Source organism: Notolabrus celidotus, chromosome 14 (genome assembly GCF_009762535.1).
Source record: "Notolabrus celidotus isolate fNotCel1 chromosome 14, fNotCel1.pri, whole genome shotgun sequence".
NCBI lineage: Eukaryota > Metazoa > Chordata > Actinopteri > Labriformes > Labridae > Notolabrus > Notolabrus celidotus.
This window is the reverse complement of record NC_048285.1, coordinates 2,562-14,522: the sequence shown is the minus strand read 5'-3', so window position 1 is coordinate 14,522 and position 11,961 is coordinate 2,562. Positions and strand designations below refer to the sequence as shown.

Sequence of the window (11,961 nt, the reverse complement as noted above, 5' to 3'; positions counted from 1 at the left end):
CAGAGGACAGAGGAGAGAGGAGAGAGGAGACTGCAGTGAATAGGCTTGAGATGCACCCAGTGTGATCCTCACTGCTGCTTCATCATATCTGTCAGTGCTGCTGTTTGTTTCATATGAAGGTTAGTTAGCACCATCTAGAGGTCAGATAGTAGAACTACATCATGTGATCAGTGTGTAACCTGACACTGACTGGGTTTCTAACACAGGTTAGAGTGACGTCACTCTGAAGGGATGAGGGTGTGGACGGCATCCTCAGATCAAACGCACACACACACACCAGGACTGACGAGGGACAAACCAGCAGCTTCTTCTCTCCACACATGAAGGTGGAAAGTGTCTGTAAGCTGACCTGAACTCACTTCAACAGGTGAGAATCCTTCCAGAGAAATCTCTACATGTTTGATGATCAGGATCACTGTGCTCACACGCTGCTGGATCACTGTTTGACTGGAGGAATGTTTCTGGATGCTGATTGGCTGTTTGAAATATGTTGTAGAGTTTCTGTGTGAGTTAAAGAGCAGTGATTTGACAAAGATTGACCTGTTCTATAGTTTGTGTTTGTGGAGTAGAGTCAGCAGCAGTTTGATTGTAATCTGAGTCACACCATCAGTGAGAAATACAGGGAGTGTGTGAACCGGTCTGACAGTCTGGATCCACTTGGCTCAGGTGCTTTGATTTATTAACTCTTTCCCTGCCAGCATTTTCATCAACATGTTTGGTACACGTTGAATCTCCCTCAAATGTTCTATGAATATAGAAACAATGAACACATCAAAAGAGAGGACAGAGCTTCAGTTTTCATTTTATTCTAACTTGTTTCATTTTTTATCAGCATTTGAAATTTGATCATTGTCAATAAAAAAACAAAATTCTATTTTTTTATTAAAGTGTTACAGAACGATACAAGACAGGTAAGAGACATGACAATACAGTATACAATATACAAAACAATGTGAAACACACGACTACAGGTGAACACTTAGAGACCAAACCAGATACACAGAGACCAGCAGGAACTAACAACAGACTGGAATAATGAGTGTTGAGGAGAAGGCTTTGTGTGTGTGTGTGTGTGTGTGTGTGTGTGTGTGTGTGTGTGTGTGTGTGTGTGTGTGTGTGTGTGTGTGTGTGTGCGTTTGCATGTGTGGGTGTGTATACGTTGGTGTGTGTGTGTGTGTGTGTGTGCATGCGTTCATTGGTGTGTGTGTGTGTGTGTGTGTGTGTGTGCGTTGGTGTGTGCATTGGAATGTGTGTGTGTTGGTGTGTGTGTGTGTGTGTGTGTGTGCATTTGTGTGTGTGTGTATGTGGCCGTATGTGTGTGTGTGTGCGTTGGTATGTGGCCGTATGTATGTGTGGCCGTGTGGATGTGTGCATTGGTGTGTGTGTGTGTGGCCGTTTGTGTGTGCGTGTGCTTTGGTGTGTGTTTGTGTCTGGCCTTGTGTGTGTGTGTGTGTGAGTGTGTGAGTGTGTGTGTGTGCATGCGTGTGTGTGTGTGTGTGTGTGTGTGTCTGTGTGTGTGTGTGTGTGTGTGTGTGTGTGTGTGTGTATGTGTGTTAGTATATATATATCTATCAATGACAGTAATAATTATATGATGATGCGGTCGTAACTCAATATCAGTCGCCCCCAGACCCTGCAGAGTTTGCTGGCTGATTGGGACACCTCCCCACAGATTCTCATCCCTCTAGGACAACCCCCAGACCTGATGGGAGGGGGCTTGTTGGAGTGGGTTGAGATTGAATCAGTTTATCATCTATATAGACAATTATATTTGTATTTTTCAAAGTTTATCTTTACAATTGTTATTATTATTATTGAATTTCTCTCCATTTTCATTGTAAAGGTGAACAGAGGGTGATGGGGAGGGCGTCAGAGTTAGCGCAAAGCAGAATTACAGAAATAATAATAATTATTATTATAATATAAAATTAATTGGAAAAAAAGGCGATAAATAAAAAATGTATATATCAAAAATAATTATTGTTGTAGTGAAACTTATAGTAATACTAATGCTACACATAGTGTATTTTGGTCATGTGGCTTCGGTGAAGTGCGGCAGGCAGCAATGCCCAGCAGGTTGCTAGGACCTGTGCTTCCATCTAAGTGGTCTCCATAGTGTGTTTATGGGAGAGGGTGGGGGCTGTGTTTGGGCTCATCAGGTCCTGTTTGGGGCTCCAACAAGGTTTGAGTCAGTCCTGAATATCTGTGTCATGTTACTGAGAGCATTGAGAACTAATGTGTGTCCTGTGGTGTAAAGCTTGTTGTAATGATGAACATGTTGTTGTGTTTGTGTGAAGGTGGAGGCTCTGCTATGAATCAGTGTGAGGACGGAGAGGAGGGAGCCCCTCCCTCTAAAAGCACTCTGTGTGGGGAACATGAAGCTCAGAGGTGAGAGGAGGATCTCTACCTGTCCATGACTCTGCTCCATGTCAGAGCTCAGCACTCACATCACTGTGTGTGTGTGTGTGTGTGTGTGTGTGTGTGTGTGTGTGTGTGTGTGTGTGTGTGTGTGTGTGTGTGTGTGTGTGTGTGTGTGTGTGTGTGTGTGTTGAAGCCCAGAGCAGCAGCATGGACCAGACTCTGCTGGACCTGGACCTGAGTCCAGTTGTATGTCCTTTAAGAGTGATCAGTCAAAGGGTCTATCTGTGAACTTCAAAGATGGCCGTCAGTCTGATGGTCCAAAGTAAGAATCAATCACAGCGTTTTTATCAGAATCAAACATTAGAAAAGTCTGTAGTAAATTTCAGCAGCACTCAAACCTGGAAGATTTTCAGAGTTCATGTTTGTTCATCAGTGTTTGTGATTCTGTCAGAGTCCAACATCAGAGACCAGACTCTCCTGGACCTGAGCCCATCTGTATGTCCTTAAAGAGTGACTGGTCTATGGATCACGGTATTACCTTCAAATCAGAGCTGAGTGCTGATGAAAGGTAAGCTTCTCAAAGTGAACTTCCTGTTGTTGTGTGTGTAACATTTGTAACTGTGGTTGGTGTTTTCTCTGTGAAGGTGAACATTAGTCACTGGTTGTGTTTCTATCAGGATCAACAGCAGTAAACAGGATTGGAGGCAGAAAGAACTGTACTCAGCACTTAGTACTCTCCTCATTTACCTCTGCTTTAAAATCTGCTAAGAAGGCGTTTTATCATGCAAAGATCTGTGCTTCCACCGATGCACGCAAACTCTTCTCTGCTTTTACTTCTCTCCTTTCTCCCTCAAACTCACAACCCTCCACTATGTTGACCCCGGACATGTTTGCCTCGTACTTTACTGACAAGGTTGCTACCATCAGTAATAAATTCTCTGAGCCTGACCAACTCAGCTCTCGGCCACCAGCTAGTGATTCCTCACTCAGCTCATTCTCTCCACTGAATGAGAGCGAAGTCACCAGGCTTCTGCTTGCCTCTAAGCCCACAACCTGTCCGCTTGATCCGTTACCCTCACATCTCCTGCAGGCGATTGAGTCCACAATCAGCCCTGCTGTAACAAACATCATTAACTCCTCTCTGTCCACTGGTGTTTTCCCTACTACATTCAAGCAAGCCAGGGTCAGACCAAAAACCCACTCTCAACCCAGGCCAGGTTGAAAATTACAGGCCGGTCTCACTTCTTTCATTCCTTTTAAAAATACTGGAGCACACAGTCTTCAACCAGCTCTCAGAATACTTACAGAACCATGATCTACTTGATCAGTATCAGTCTGGCTTTAGGCGGGGCCACTCTACTGAAACTGCACTGTTGTCGGTAACAGAATCGTTGCGTTTGGCTAAAGCAGCGGGTCAGTCCTCAGTTCTCTTGCTGCTGGATCTGTCTGCTGCTTTTGACACAGTAAACCACCAAATCCTCCTCTCTACACTCTCCTCACTTGGTATCTCAGGGTCTGCCCTCCAGTGGTTCAAGTCCTACCTCACAGGGAGATCTTTTAGAGTATCATGGAGAGGAGAAGTGTCCAATATGCATGGCTTATCAACAGGGGTACCTCAAGGGTCAGTGCTTGGTCCCCTCCTTTTCTCAATATACACCACATCACTTGGTGCAGTGATCCGCTCTCATGGCTTTTCCTATCACTGCTATGCAGATGATACACAGTTTTTCCTATCTTTTTTACCTGACGACACAACTGTCTCAGCTCAGATCTCATCCTGCCTTGCTGACATTTCTAAATGGATGAGGGAACGTCACCTACAGCTCAACCTGTCCAAGACTGAGTACATTATCATTCCAGCCAGTCCCACCATGGACCCACAGATCAATAACCAGTTTGGATCACAAAACCTGATGCCCACTAAGTCTGCCCGAAATCTGGGTGTCATGATCTATGACCAGCTATCCTTCAGGGTTCATGTGGCCTCGATTGCTTGGTCCTGCCGTTTTTCCCTCTATAGCATCAAGAGGATCAGACCCTACCTGACAGAACATGCAACACAGCTCCTGGTTCAGGCTCTTGTAATGTCACGCATTGACTACTGCAACTCTCTACTGGCAGGCCTCCCTGCATGCACGGTTAAACTTCTGCAAATGATCCAGAACGCAGCAACAAGTCTGGTCTTCAACCAGCCTAAGACAGCTCATGTCACTCCCCTGCTCATTTCGCTACACTGGCTTCCAGTTGCAGTTTGCATCAGATACAAAACTCTAATCATGACTTACAAAGCAGTCACCAAAACCAAAATTTTACTTGGAACCCTTCATCCAGGTCTACACCCCTTCTCGCCCGCTACGCTCAGCCTCTGAAAAGCGCCTAGTGCTTCCAGCACACAAGCCCTCAAAATCACTAGCTCGACTCTTCTCTTCTGTTGTCCCTAAATGATGGAATGAATTGGCCAACTCCATTCGATCTGCAGAGTCCCTCTCTACTTTCAAAAGACAGCTAAAGACCCAGCTCTTTAGGAAGCACTATGCACTTAGCTAGACTATTCTCCACTGTTGTCCCCAGTGGCAGATCATGTCTTCCAGCTACAGTTGACTCACACTGTCCTGCTCTACTCTGGGACTCTGTGTTCAGCTCTTGAGTGACCCAGCACTTGGTACTTTGGTCATTATTGTGGTGAGGTTAATTGTTGATGATGATAATGGAAGGTCTTAAATGGTTTGGTTGCTTAATTGTAGATGTTCCTTATTTTATTATTATAAAAAAAAAAAAAATCCTTATTTACCTTTGTGCCTTGCCTTTACACTGCTTGGCAGTACTTGCACCCAAATGGACTTGAAGCACTTTGTTACTCTTACTGATCTTGTTTCCTCTTGTCTAGATCTTTGCTTGTGTTGTTCTTGTATGTACGTCGCTTTGGATAAAAGCGTCTGCTAAATGACATTGTAACATTGTAACATTGTAGTATCTTCATGTGTGTCCTGTGTTTGTAGGAGGATCCAGCAGTGTTTCTACCAGGATCAACTACATAGAATCTATCACATCAACACTGTGTGTCATTATATTATATACACTACATGATGTTATATCTGTTCCAGAGTACAAAGATCAGAGGCACCCATTGGTCAGTCTGCCCAGCAACATCAAACACAGCTGGACTCCATATTGATGGTGAGTAAATGTACAAACACAGCTCCTCCTGAGAATCAGAACACTTTTTCTGGATGAAAGGACACCAGGAGATTTCTCCAACAGGAAGTTCATTTCAGAGAAACTTGATTTGTAGAAGACAGGACCATCCACAGACTAAGTCCTGAAGCAGCATTGTGATCCAGTCTCCATACTGGACTATGCAGACCAGCAGGCTCTCTGTCTGTCACAGATGATCTGATGTTCTGTTTTGTTCTGCTCCAGCTGCTCCAGGAGAACATCATCAGTTTTGTAAAGACCGAGCTGAAGGAGATCCAGAGAGCTCTGAGTCCAGATTACCCAGAATGCTTAGAGAGTCAGAGGGAGGATGAGGATGAAGAGCAGAGGAGGAGCAGAGAGGCCTTTCTGGAGATCACTCTGCACTTCCTGAGGAGAATGAAGCAGGAGGAGCTGGCTGACTGTCTGCAGAGCAGTAAGAGGATTTGAACACATTGAACATGATGGAGAGAGGAAATGGAGACAACATGGGAGAGGTTTACATTTCAAACTCTGCTGTTAATATGATGCACACATTTGTATCACATCTATGAGCTGTGAGAAAGTGTTCACAGCTGATGAAGAGATTTCATAGAGGAGGAGAATCAAATCCATCCTGATGTCTGAAAGTGTAAATTCATCAGACTGATTGTAGCTTCAGATCATTCATCACATTTCTCTTTGGTTCTTTCAGGAACTGTTGCTTCCAGAGTGCAGACGTAAACTGAAGTCTCACCTGAAGGAGAAGTTCCAGTGTGTGTTTGAGGGGATCGCTAAAGCAGGAAACCCAACCCTTCTGAACCAGATCTACACAGAGCTCTACATCACAGAGGGAGGGACTGGAGAGGTCAATGATGAACATGAGGTCAGACAGATTGAAGCAGCATCCAGGACACCACACAGACCAGAGACCACCATCAGACAAGAACACATCTTTAAAGGCTCACCTGGAAGAGATCAACCAATCAGAGCAGTGCTGACAAAGGGAGTGGCTGGCATCGGGAAAACAGTCTTAACACAGAAGTTCACTCTGGACTGGGCTGAAGACAAAGACCACCAGGACATCCAGTTCACATTCCCCTTCACTTTCAGAGAGCTGAATGTGCTGAGAGAGAGAAAGTTCAGCTTGGTGGAACTTGTTCATCACTTCTTTACTCAGACCAGAGAAGCAGGACTCTGCAGGTTTGAAGAGTTCCAGGTTGTGTTCATCTTTGATGGTCTGGATGAGTGTCGACTTCCTCTGGACTTCCACAATCAGATCGTGACTGATGCTACAGAAACCACCTCAGTGGATGTGCTGCTGACAAACCTCATCAGGGGGAACCTGCTCCCCTCTGCTCGCCTCTGGATCACCACAAGACCTGCAGCAGCCAATCAGATCCCTCCTGAATGTGTTGACATGGTGACAGAGGTCAGAGGGTTCACTGACCCTCAGAAGGAGGAGTACTTCATGAAGAGATCCAGAGACCAGGAGCAGGCCAGCAGAGTCATCTCCCACATCAAGACATCCAGAAGCCTCCACATCATGTGCCACATCCCGGTCTTCTGCTGGATCACTGCTACAGTTCTGGAGGATGTGCTGAAGACCAGAGAGGGAGGAGGGCTGCCCAGGACCCTGACTGAGATGTACATCCACTTCCTGGTAGTCCAGTCCAAACTGAAGAGCATCAAGTATGATGGAGGAGCTGAGACTGATCCACTCTGGAATAAAAAGAGCAGGAAGATGATCCAGTCTCTGGGAAAACTGGCTTTTGATCAGCTGCAGAAAGGAAACCTGATCTTCTATGAGTCCGACCTGACAGAGTGTGGCATCAAGATCAAGGAAGCCTCAGTGTACTCAGGAGTGTTCACACAGATCTTCAGAGAGGAGAGAGGACTGTACCAAGACCAGGTGTTCTGCTTCATCCACCTGAGCGTTCAGGAGTTTCTGGCTGCTCTTCATGTCCATCTGACCTTCACCAAGTCTGGACTCAACCTGATGGAAGAAGAACAACCAACGTCCCTGATCTCTAAAATCTTTAGAAGCAAACCGAAACTGAACTGTCTCCATCAGAGTGCTGTGGACCAGGCCTTACAGAGTCCAAACGGACACCTGGACTTGTTCCTGCGCTTCCTCCTGGGTCTTTCACTGCAGACCAATCAGACTCTCCTGAGAGGTCTGCTGACACAGACAGGAAGTAGCTCACAAACCAATCAGGACATAGTCCAGTACATCAAGAAGAAGATCAGTGAGGATCTGTCTGCAGAGAGAAGCATCAACCTGTTCCACTGTCTGAATGAACTGAATGACCGGTCTCTAGAGGAGCAGATCCAACAGTCCCTGAGATCAGGACGTCTCTCCACAGAGAAACTGTCTCCTGCTCAGTGGTCAGCTCTGGTCTTCATCTTACTGTCCTCAGAGAAAGATCTGGACGTGTTTGACCTGAAGACATACTCTGCTTCAGAGGAGGCTCTTCTGAGGCTGCTGCCAGTGATCAAAGCCTCCAACAAAGCTCTGTAGGTGGATACATGAGAGATTAAAAACATGTTGATCATGACAGATGAAACACTGTGTCTGTGCTAATCACTAATTCTTCTTTAGGCTGAGTGGATGTAACCTGTCAGAGAGAAGCTGTGCTTCTCTGGCCTCAGTCCTCAGCTCACAGTCCTCCAGTCTGAAAGAGCTGGACCTGAGTAACAACGACCTGAAGGATTCAGGACCGAAGTTGCTGTCTGCCGGACTGAAGAGTCCACATTGTAAATTGGAAACTCTCAGGTCAGTATAAAGCTGAAACCAAAATCTAACACGGTCAGTAACAATAACTCATTGAGCATAAGTGACTTTAAAAGATAATGCTCCACTTGACTCTAAGGTTCCTCAGATTATCAGTAAGGATAGTTTGGAAAGTCAACACACTCAGTCATTATTGAGGCTGTCTGATTAAAAAAACAATATCAGATAATTAAAACAACAAATAAAAATAATTATGCATTGAATTAAAAAAACAAGCATAGCTTTCAATTATGTAAAAAATAATAACAGATCTCTTAAAAGTGCATGTCTTTTAAGGTTTAATGGATGTAACCTGTCAGAGAGGAGCTGTGCCTATCTGGCCTCAGTCCTCAGCTCACAGTCCTCCAGTCTGAGAGAGCTGGACCTGAGTAACAACAACCTGAAGGATTCAGGACTGGAGTTGCTGTCTGCCGGACTGAAGAGTCCACATTGTAAGCTGGAAACTCTCAGGTCAGTATAAAGCTGAAACCAAAATCTAACACAGTCATTAATAATAAGCCAATGAGTGTAAATGATGTCAAAAGATAATGCTCCACTTAACTCTAAGGTTCCTCAGATTATCAGTAAGGATAGTTTGGAAAGTCAACACACTCAGTCATTATTGAGGCTGTCTGATACAACAAAAAAATCTGAAAATTAAAACAAATAAATAATTATATATTGAATCAAAACAACATGCATGGCTTTCCATTTTTCCAAAAAATAACAACAGATTTGTTAAATGTTCACATGTCTTTCAGGTTTACTGGATGTAGCCTGTCAGAGAGGAGCTGTGCTTCTCTGGCCTCAGTCCTCAGCTCACAGTCCTCCAGACTGAAAGAGTTGGACCTGAGTAACAATGACCTGCAGGATTCAGGACTGGAGCTGCTGTCTGCCGTACTGAAGAGTCCACATTGTAAACTGGAAACTCTCAGGTCAGTATAAAGCTGAAATTAAAATCTTAAACTGTCAGTAACAATAACCCAATGATTGTAAATTAGATCAAAACACAAAAATCCACATGACTCTTAGTTTCCTCAAAATCATCAGTAAGAAGGAAACTGGAAACTAGCTCGTTCTATTAAATATGTGTTTTTACATGAAAATGGTCAAAACCTTTACACTTTGCTTATTGCATGATTCCTTTTCTAATCCCAGACTGTCAGGATGTCTGATCACAGAGAGAGGCTGTGCTTCTCTGGCCAGAGCTCTGAGGTCCAACCCCTCCCACCTGAGAGAGCTGGACCTGAGCTACAATCATCCAGGAGACTCAGTAGTCCAGCTTCTGTCTGCTGGACTGGAGGATCCACTCTGCAGACTGGATACACTGAGGTATGACCAGACAACAAGAGCTCAAACACTGCAAGAGCAAAAGAAAAAATCCCATTCCACAAAAAAGATCTTGTTTAGTTTCATTATTTTCTGAGGAGTGATTGGACCTGAATCAGACAAAGACCACCAGAAGACTATCAAACACAAAATAAATTACTCAGTAGAAATTCAAAGCTTGAACTGAAAAGCCAACTGGACTCAGTAGAAACTCTTGAAGACGTTTCACGTCTTCTCTGAAAGGCTTCTTCACTTCTGAACAGACTGGGGGCGGAGCTAGAAAAAATAAGCTTCTAACAGTGGTTGGTGTGCTAAGGTGGTCACATGGGGTCGTTATTAGAGTCGTTGACTTAGTTCTTGACAGTTGTTCAGGTCAGCTGTTAATGTTATATACAGAAAAATTTCCATGTGACTGTTCATCCACTAATGTTGTGTGTGAACATAAAGAAGGCAGAGACTAGTTCACTTTTAACTTTGAATATCATCTGTATTTACAGATTCTACATGAACATGTAGAATCCATACTCAGGGGTCTGGAGTTTCTGTTTGGGACGTGGTCTGGTTTCTGTTTGTAGTCTGAGTAGTCCTGATCATCAGGAGGCTTTGGTGTCTGAGGGAAAACTCATGCTCTGTCTTCATCACTCTGAAACCATAAGACAGGATGTTTAGGATGAGTCATTTTGACTCCTGACACATACAAAGAGACGACTACTTTAAAGTGACAGAACAAAGGTTCAGCAGGAATCCTCTTTACTGATTTCAAAGAGGACATGAGAAGCAGAATCTGGACTTTATGGATCTAAAGAGCAACAGCCAGCCTTTGCTTTTTGAATCTTTGACTTCTTCTTCTTTTTCTCTGAGTATCTCAACACTGTCAGAAAAAGAGACAGAGTGATGGAGGCAGCTGGCTCAGAGGAGTTTCAGCCTGTTTCTCTGTCACAGGGACAAACTGAGGAACACTGCTTCATGTTGAACAGCAGGTAGGACTCATGTTGGACTGAACATCACTCTGACTGTGTTTCTTCCTCCAGGGTGGACCATGGCGGAGAGCAGAGGTTAAAACCTGGAGTGAAGAAGTGTAAGTGTGGAATCAGTTTGACTCATGAGGACCAAACAGCAGACTGTCAGCTAACAAAGAATAAAGCCTTCAGGTGTGTCTGATGATAAACTGCTGCTGTGTTGTGTCTTTGTCTCTCCATCAGATGTCTGTGAACTCACTCTGGACTCAAACACAGCAAACAGAGGGCTCAGACTGTCTGAAGACAACAAGGAGGTGACACGTGTGAGAGAGGATCAGTTATATCCTGATCATCCAGACAGATTTGACTACTATCCTCAGCTGCTGTGTAGAGATGGTCTGACTGGTCGCTGTTACTGGGAGGTCAAGTGTAGAGGAGAGGTTGATATATCAGTGAGTTACAGAGGAATCAGAAGGAAAGGATACAGTGATGACTGTGAGTTTGGATCTAATGATCAGTCCTGGAGTCTGTTCTGCTCTGATAAAGGTTACTCTGTCCATCACAATAACAAAATAACAGTCCTCCCTCTCTCCTGGTCCTCTGTCTCTCATAGAGTAGCAGTGTATGTGGACTGTCCTGCTGGCACTCTGTCCTTCTACAGAGTCTCCTCTGACACTCTGATCCACCTCCACACCTTCAGAACCTCCTTCACTGAACCTCTGTATCCTGGGTTTAGGTTGTTGTCTTATGGTTCCTCAGTGCGTGTGTGTTCTGTGTAGCAGCGAGAGTCTCCTTCTCCCCACACACGAACTACACACACACACAGCTGCTGAAGAACAGTGTACCCTCTGCACTAACACACACACACTTCAGCTGATCATGTGACTGTTTGTCACATCAGCATGAATGTCTGTGATCAAAGAGCAGGACTCGGTGGAAAACTGTTCAAAGTTGAAAGTCTTCTTTATTGTCAAATAAACTGCAGTATGCACCAGACATACTGAGGATTTGATATTACCTTTCTCTCTCAGACCCTAGCAAAGACAACAGATAAACATAGGAAAGCTAGCAAAATGTAAGAAGTAAGCTAATAAAATAATAAAATACAGTTTAAAACAGTGCAAAAACTTTGTTATAGTGCAATTTAAAATCAAAGTAAGTGTGTGCGTTTCAGTCCTGAGGATGACAGACCTCAGCGTTAATTTGGGGGGGGGGATCAGTGACTGGGATAAGTCTGTGAAGGGGGCACTATGGGAAGAGGGGGTAAAACAGGGAGAGAGTTCAGCATCCTGACTGTCTGGTAGATAAAACTGTCCCTCAGTCTGTTGGTTCTGGCCCGGAGACTGCGTTGTCTCCTTCCTGATGGCA

General features: G+C 44.5%; 1 protein-coding gene and 1 long non-coding RNA gene across 2 annotated transcripts; both read left to right on the top strand.

Annotated features, from left to right (window-relative positions):
* Positions 1 to 222: 222 nt before the first annotated feature.
* LOC117825083 lies at positions 223 to 2,623 on the top strand. The gene is made up of 3 exons (XR_004633777.1): positions 223 to 367; positions 2,298 to 2,388; positions 2,555 to 2,623. It is a non-coding gene; the product is annotated as an uncharacterized LOC117825083 (long non-coding RNA).
* A 259-nt stretch (positions 2,624 to 2,882) lies between these two features.
* Positions 2,883 to 11,509, top strand: LOC117825606 (NACHT, LRR and PYD domains-containing protein 12-like). The gene is made up of 10 exons (XM_034701519.1): positions 2,883 to 2,929; positions 5,361 to 5,418; positions 5,791 to 5,990; positions 6,250 to 8,049; positions 8,135 to 8,308; positions 8,603 to 8,776; positions 9,067 to 9,240; positions 9,464 to 9,637; positions 10,666 to 10,712; positions 10,837 to 11,509. Exons 1-10 carry the CDS (start codon positions 2,883 to 2,885, stop codon positions 11,370 to 11,372), a joined length of 3,384 nt encoding a protein of 1,127 aa, XP_034557410.1. The 3' UTR covers positions 11,373 to 11,509.
* Positions 11,510 to 11,961: the final 452 nt, after the last annotated feature.

Excerpts from the sequence above, each read along its gene's own strand:
- LOC117825606 (XM_034701519.1), top strand. The coding sequence starts at position 2,883 with ATGGATCACGGTATTACCTTCAAATCAGAGCTGAGTGCTGATGAAAG. Across the intron at positions 5,419-5,790 it reads GAATCTATCACATCAACACT|GAGAACATCATCAGTTTTGT; the intron begins GTGTGTCATTAT and ends CAGCTGCTCCAG. Across the intron at positions 10,713-10,836 it reads AAAACCTGGAGTGAAGAAGT|ATGTCTGTGAACTCACTCTG; the intron begins GTAAGTGTGGAA and ends TCTCTCCATCAG.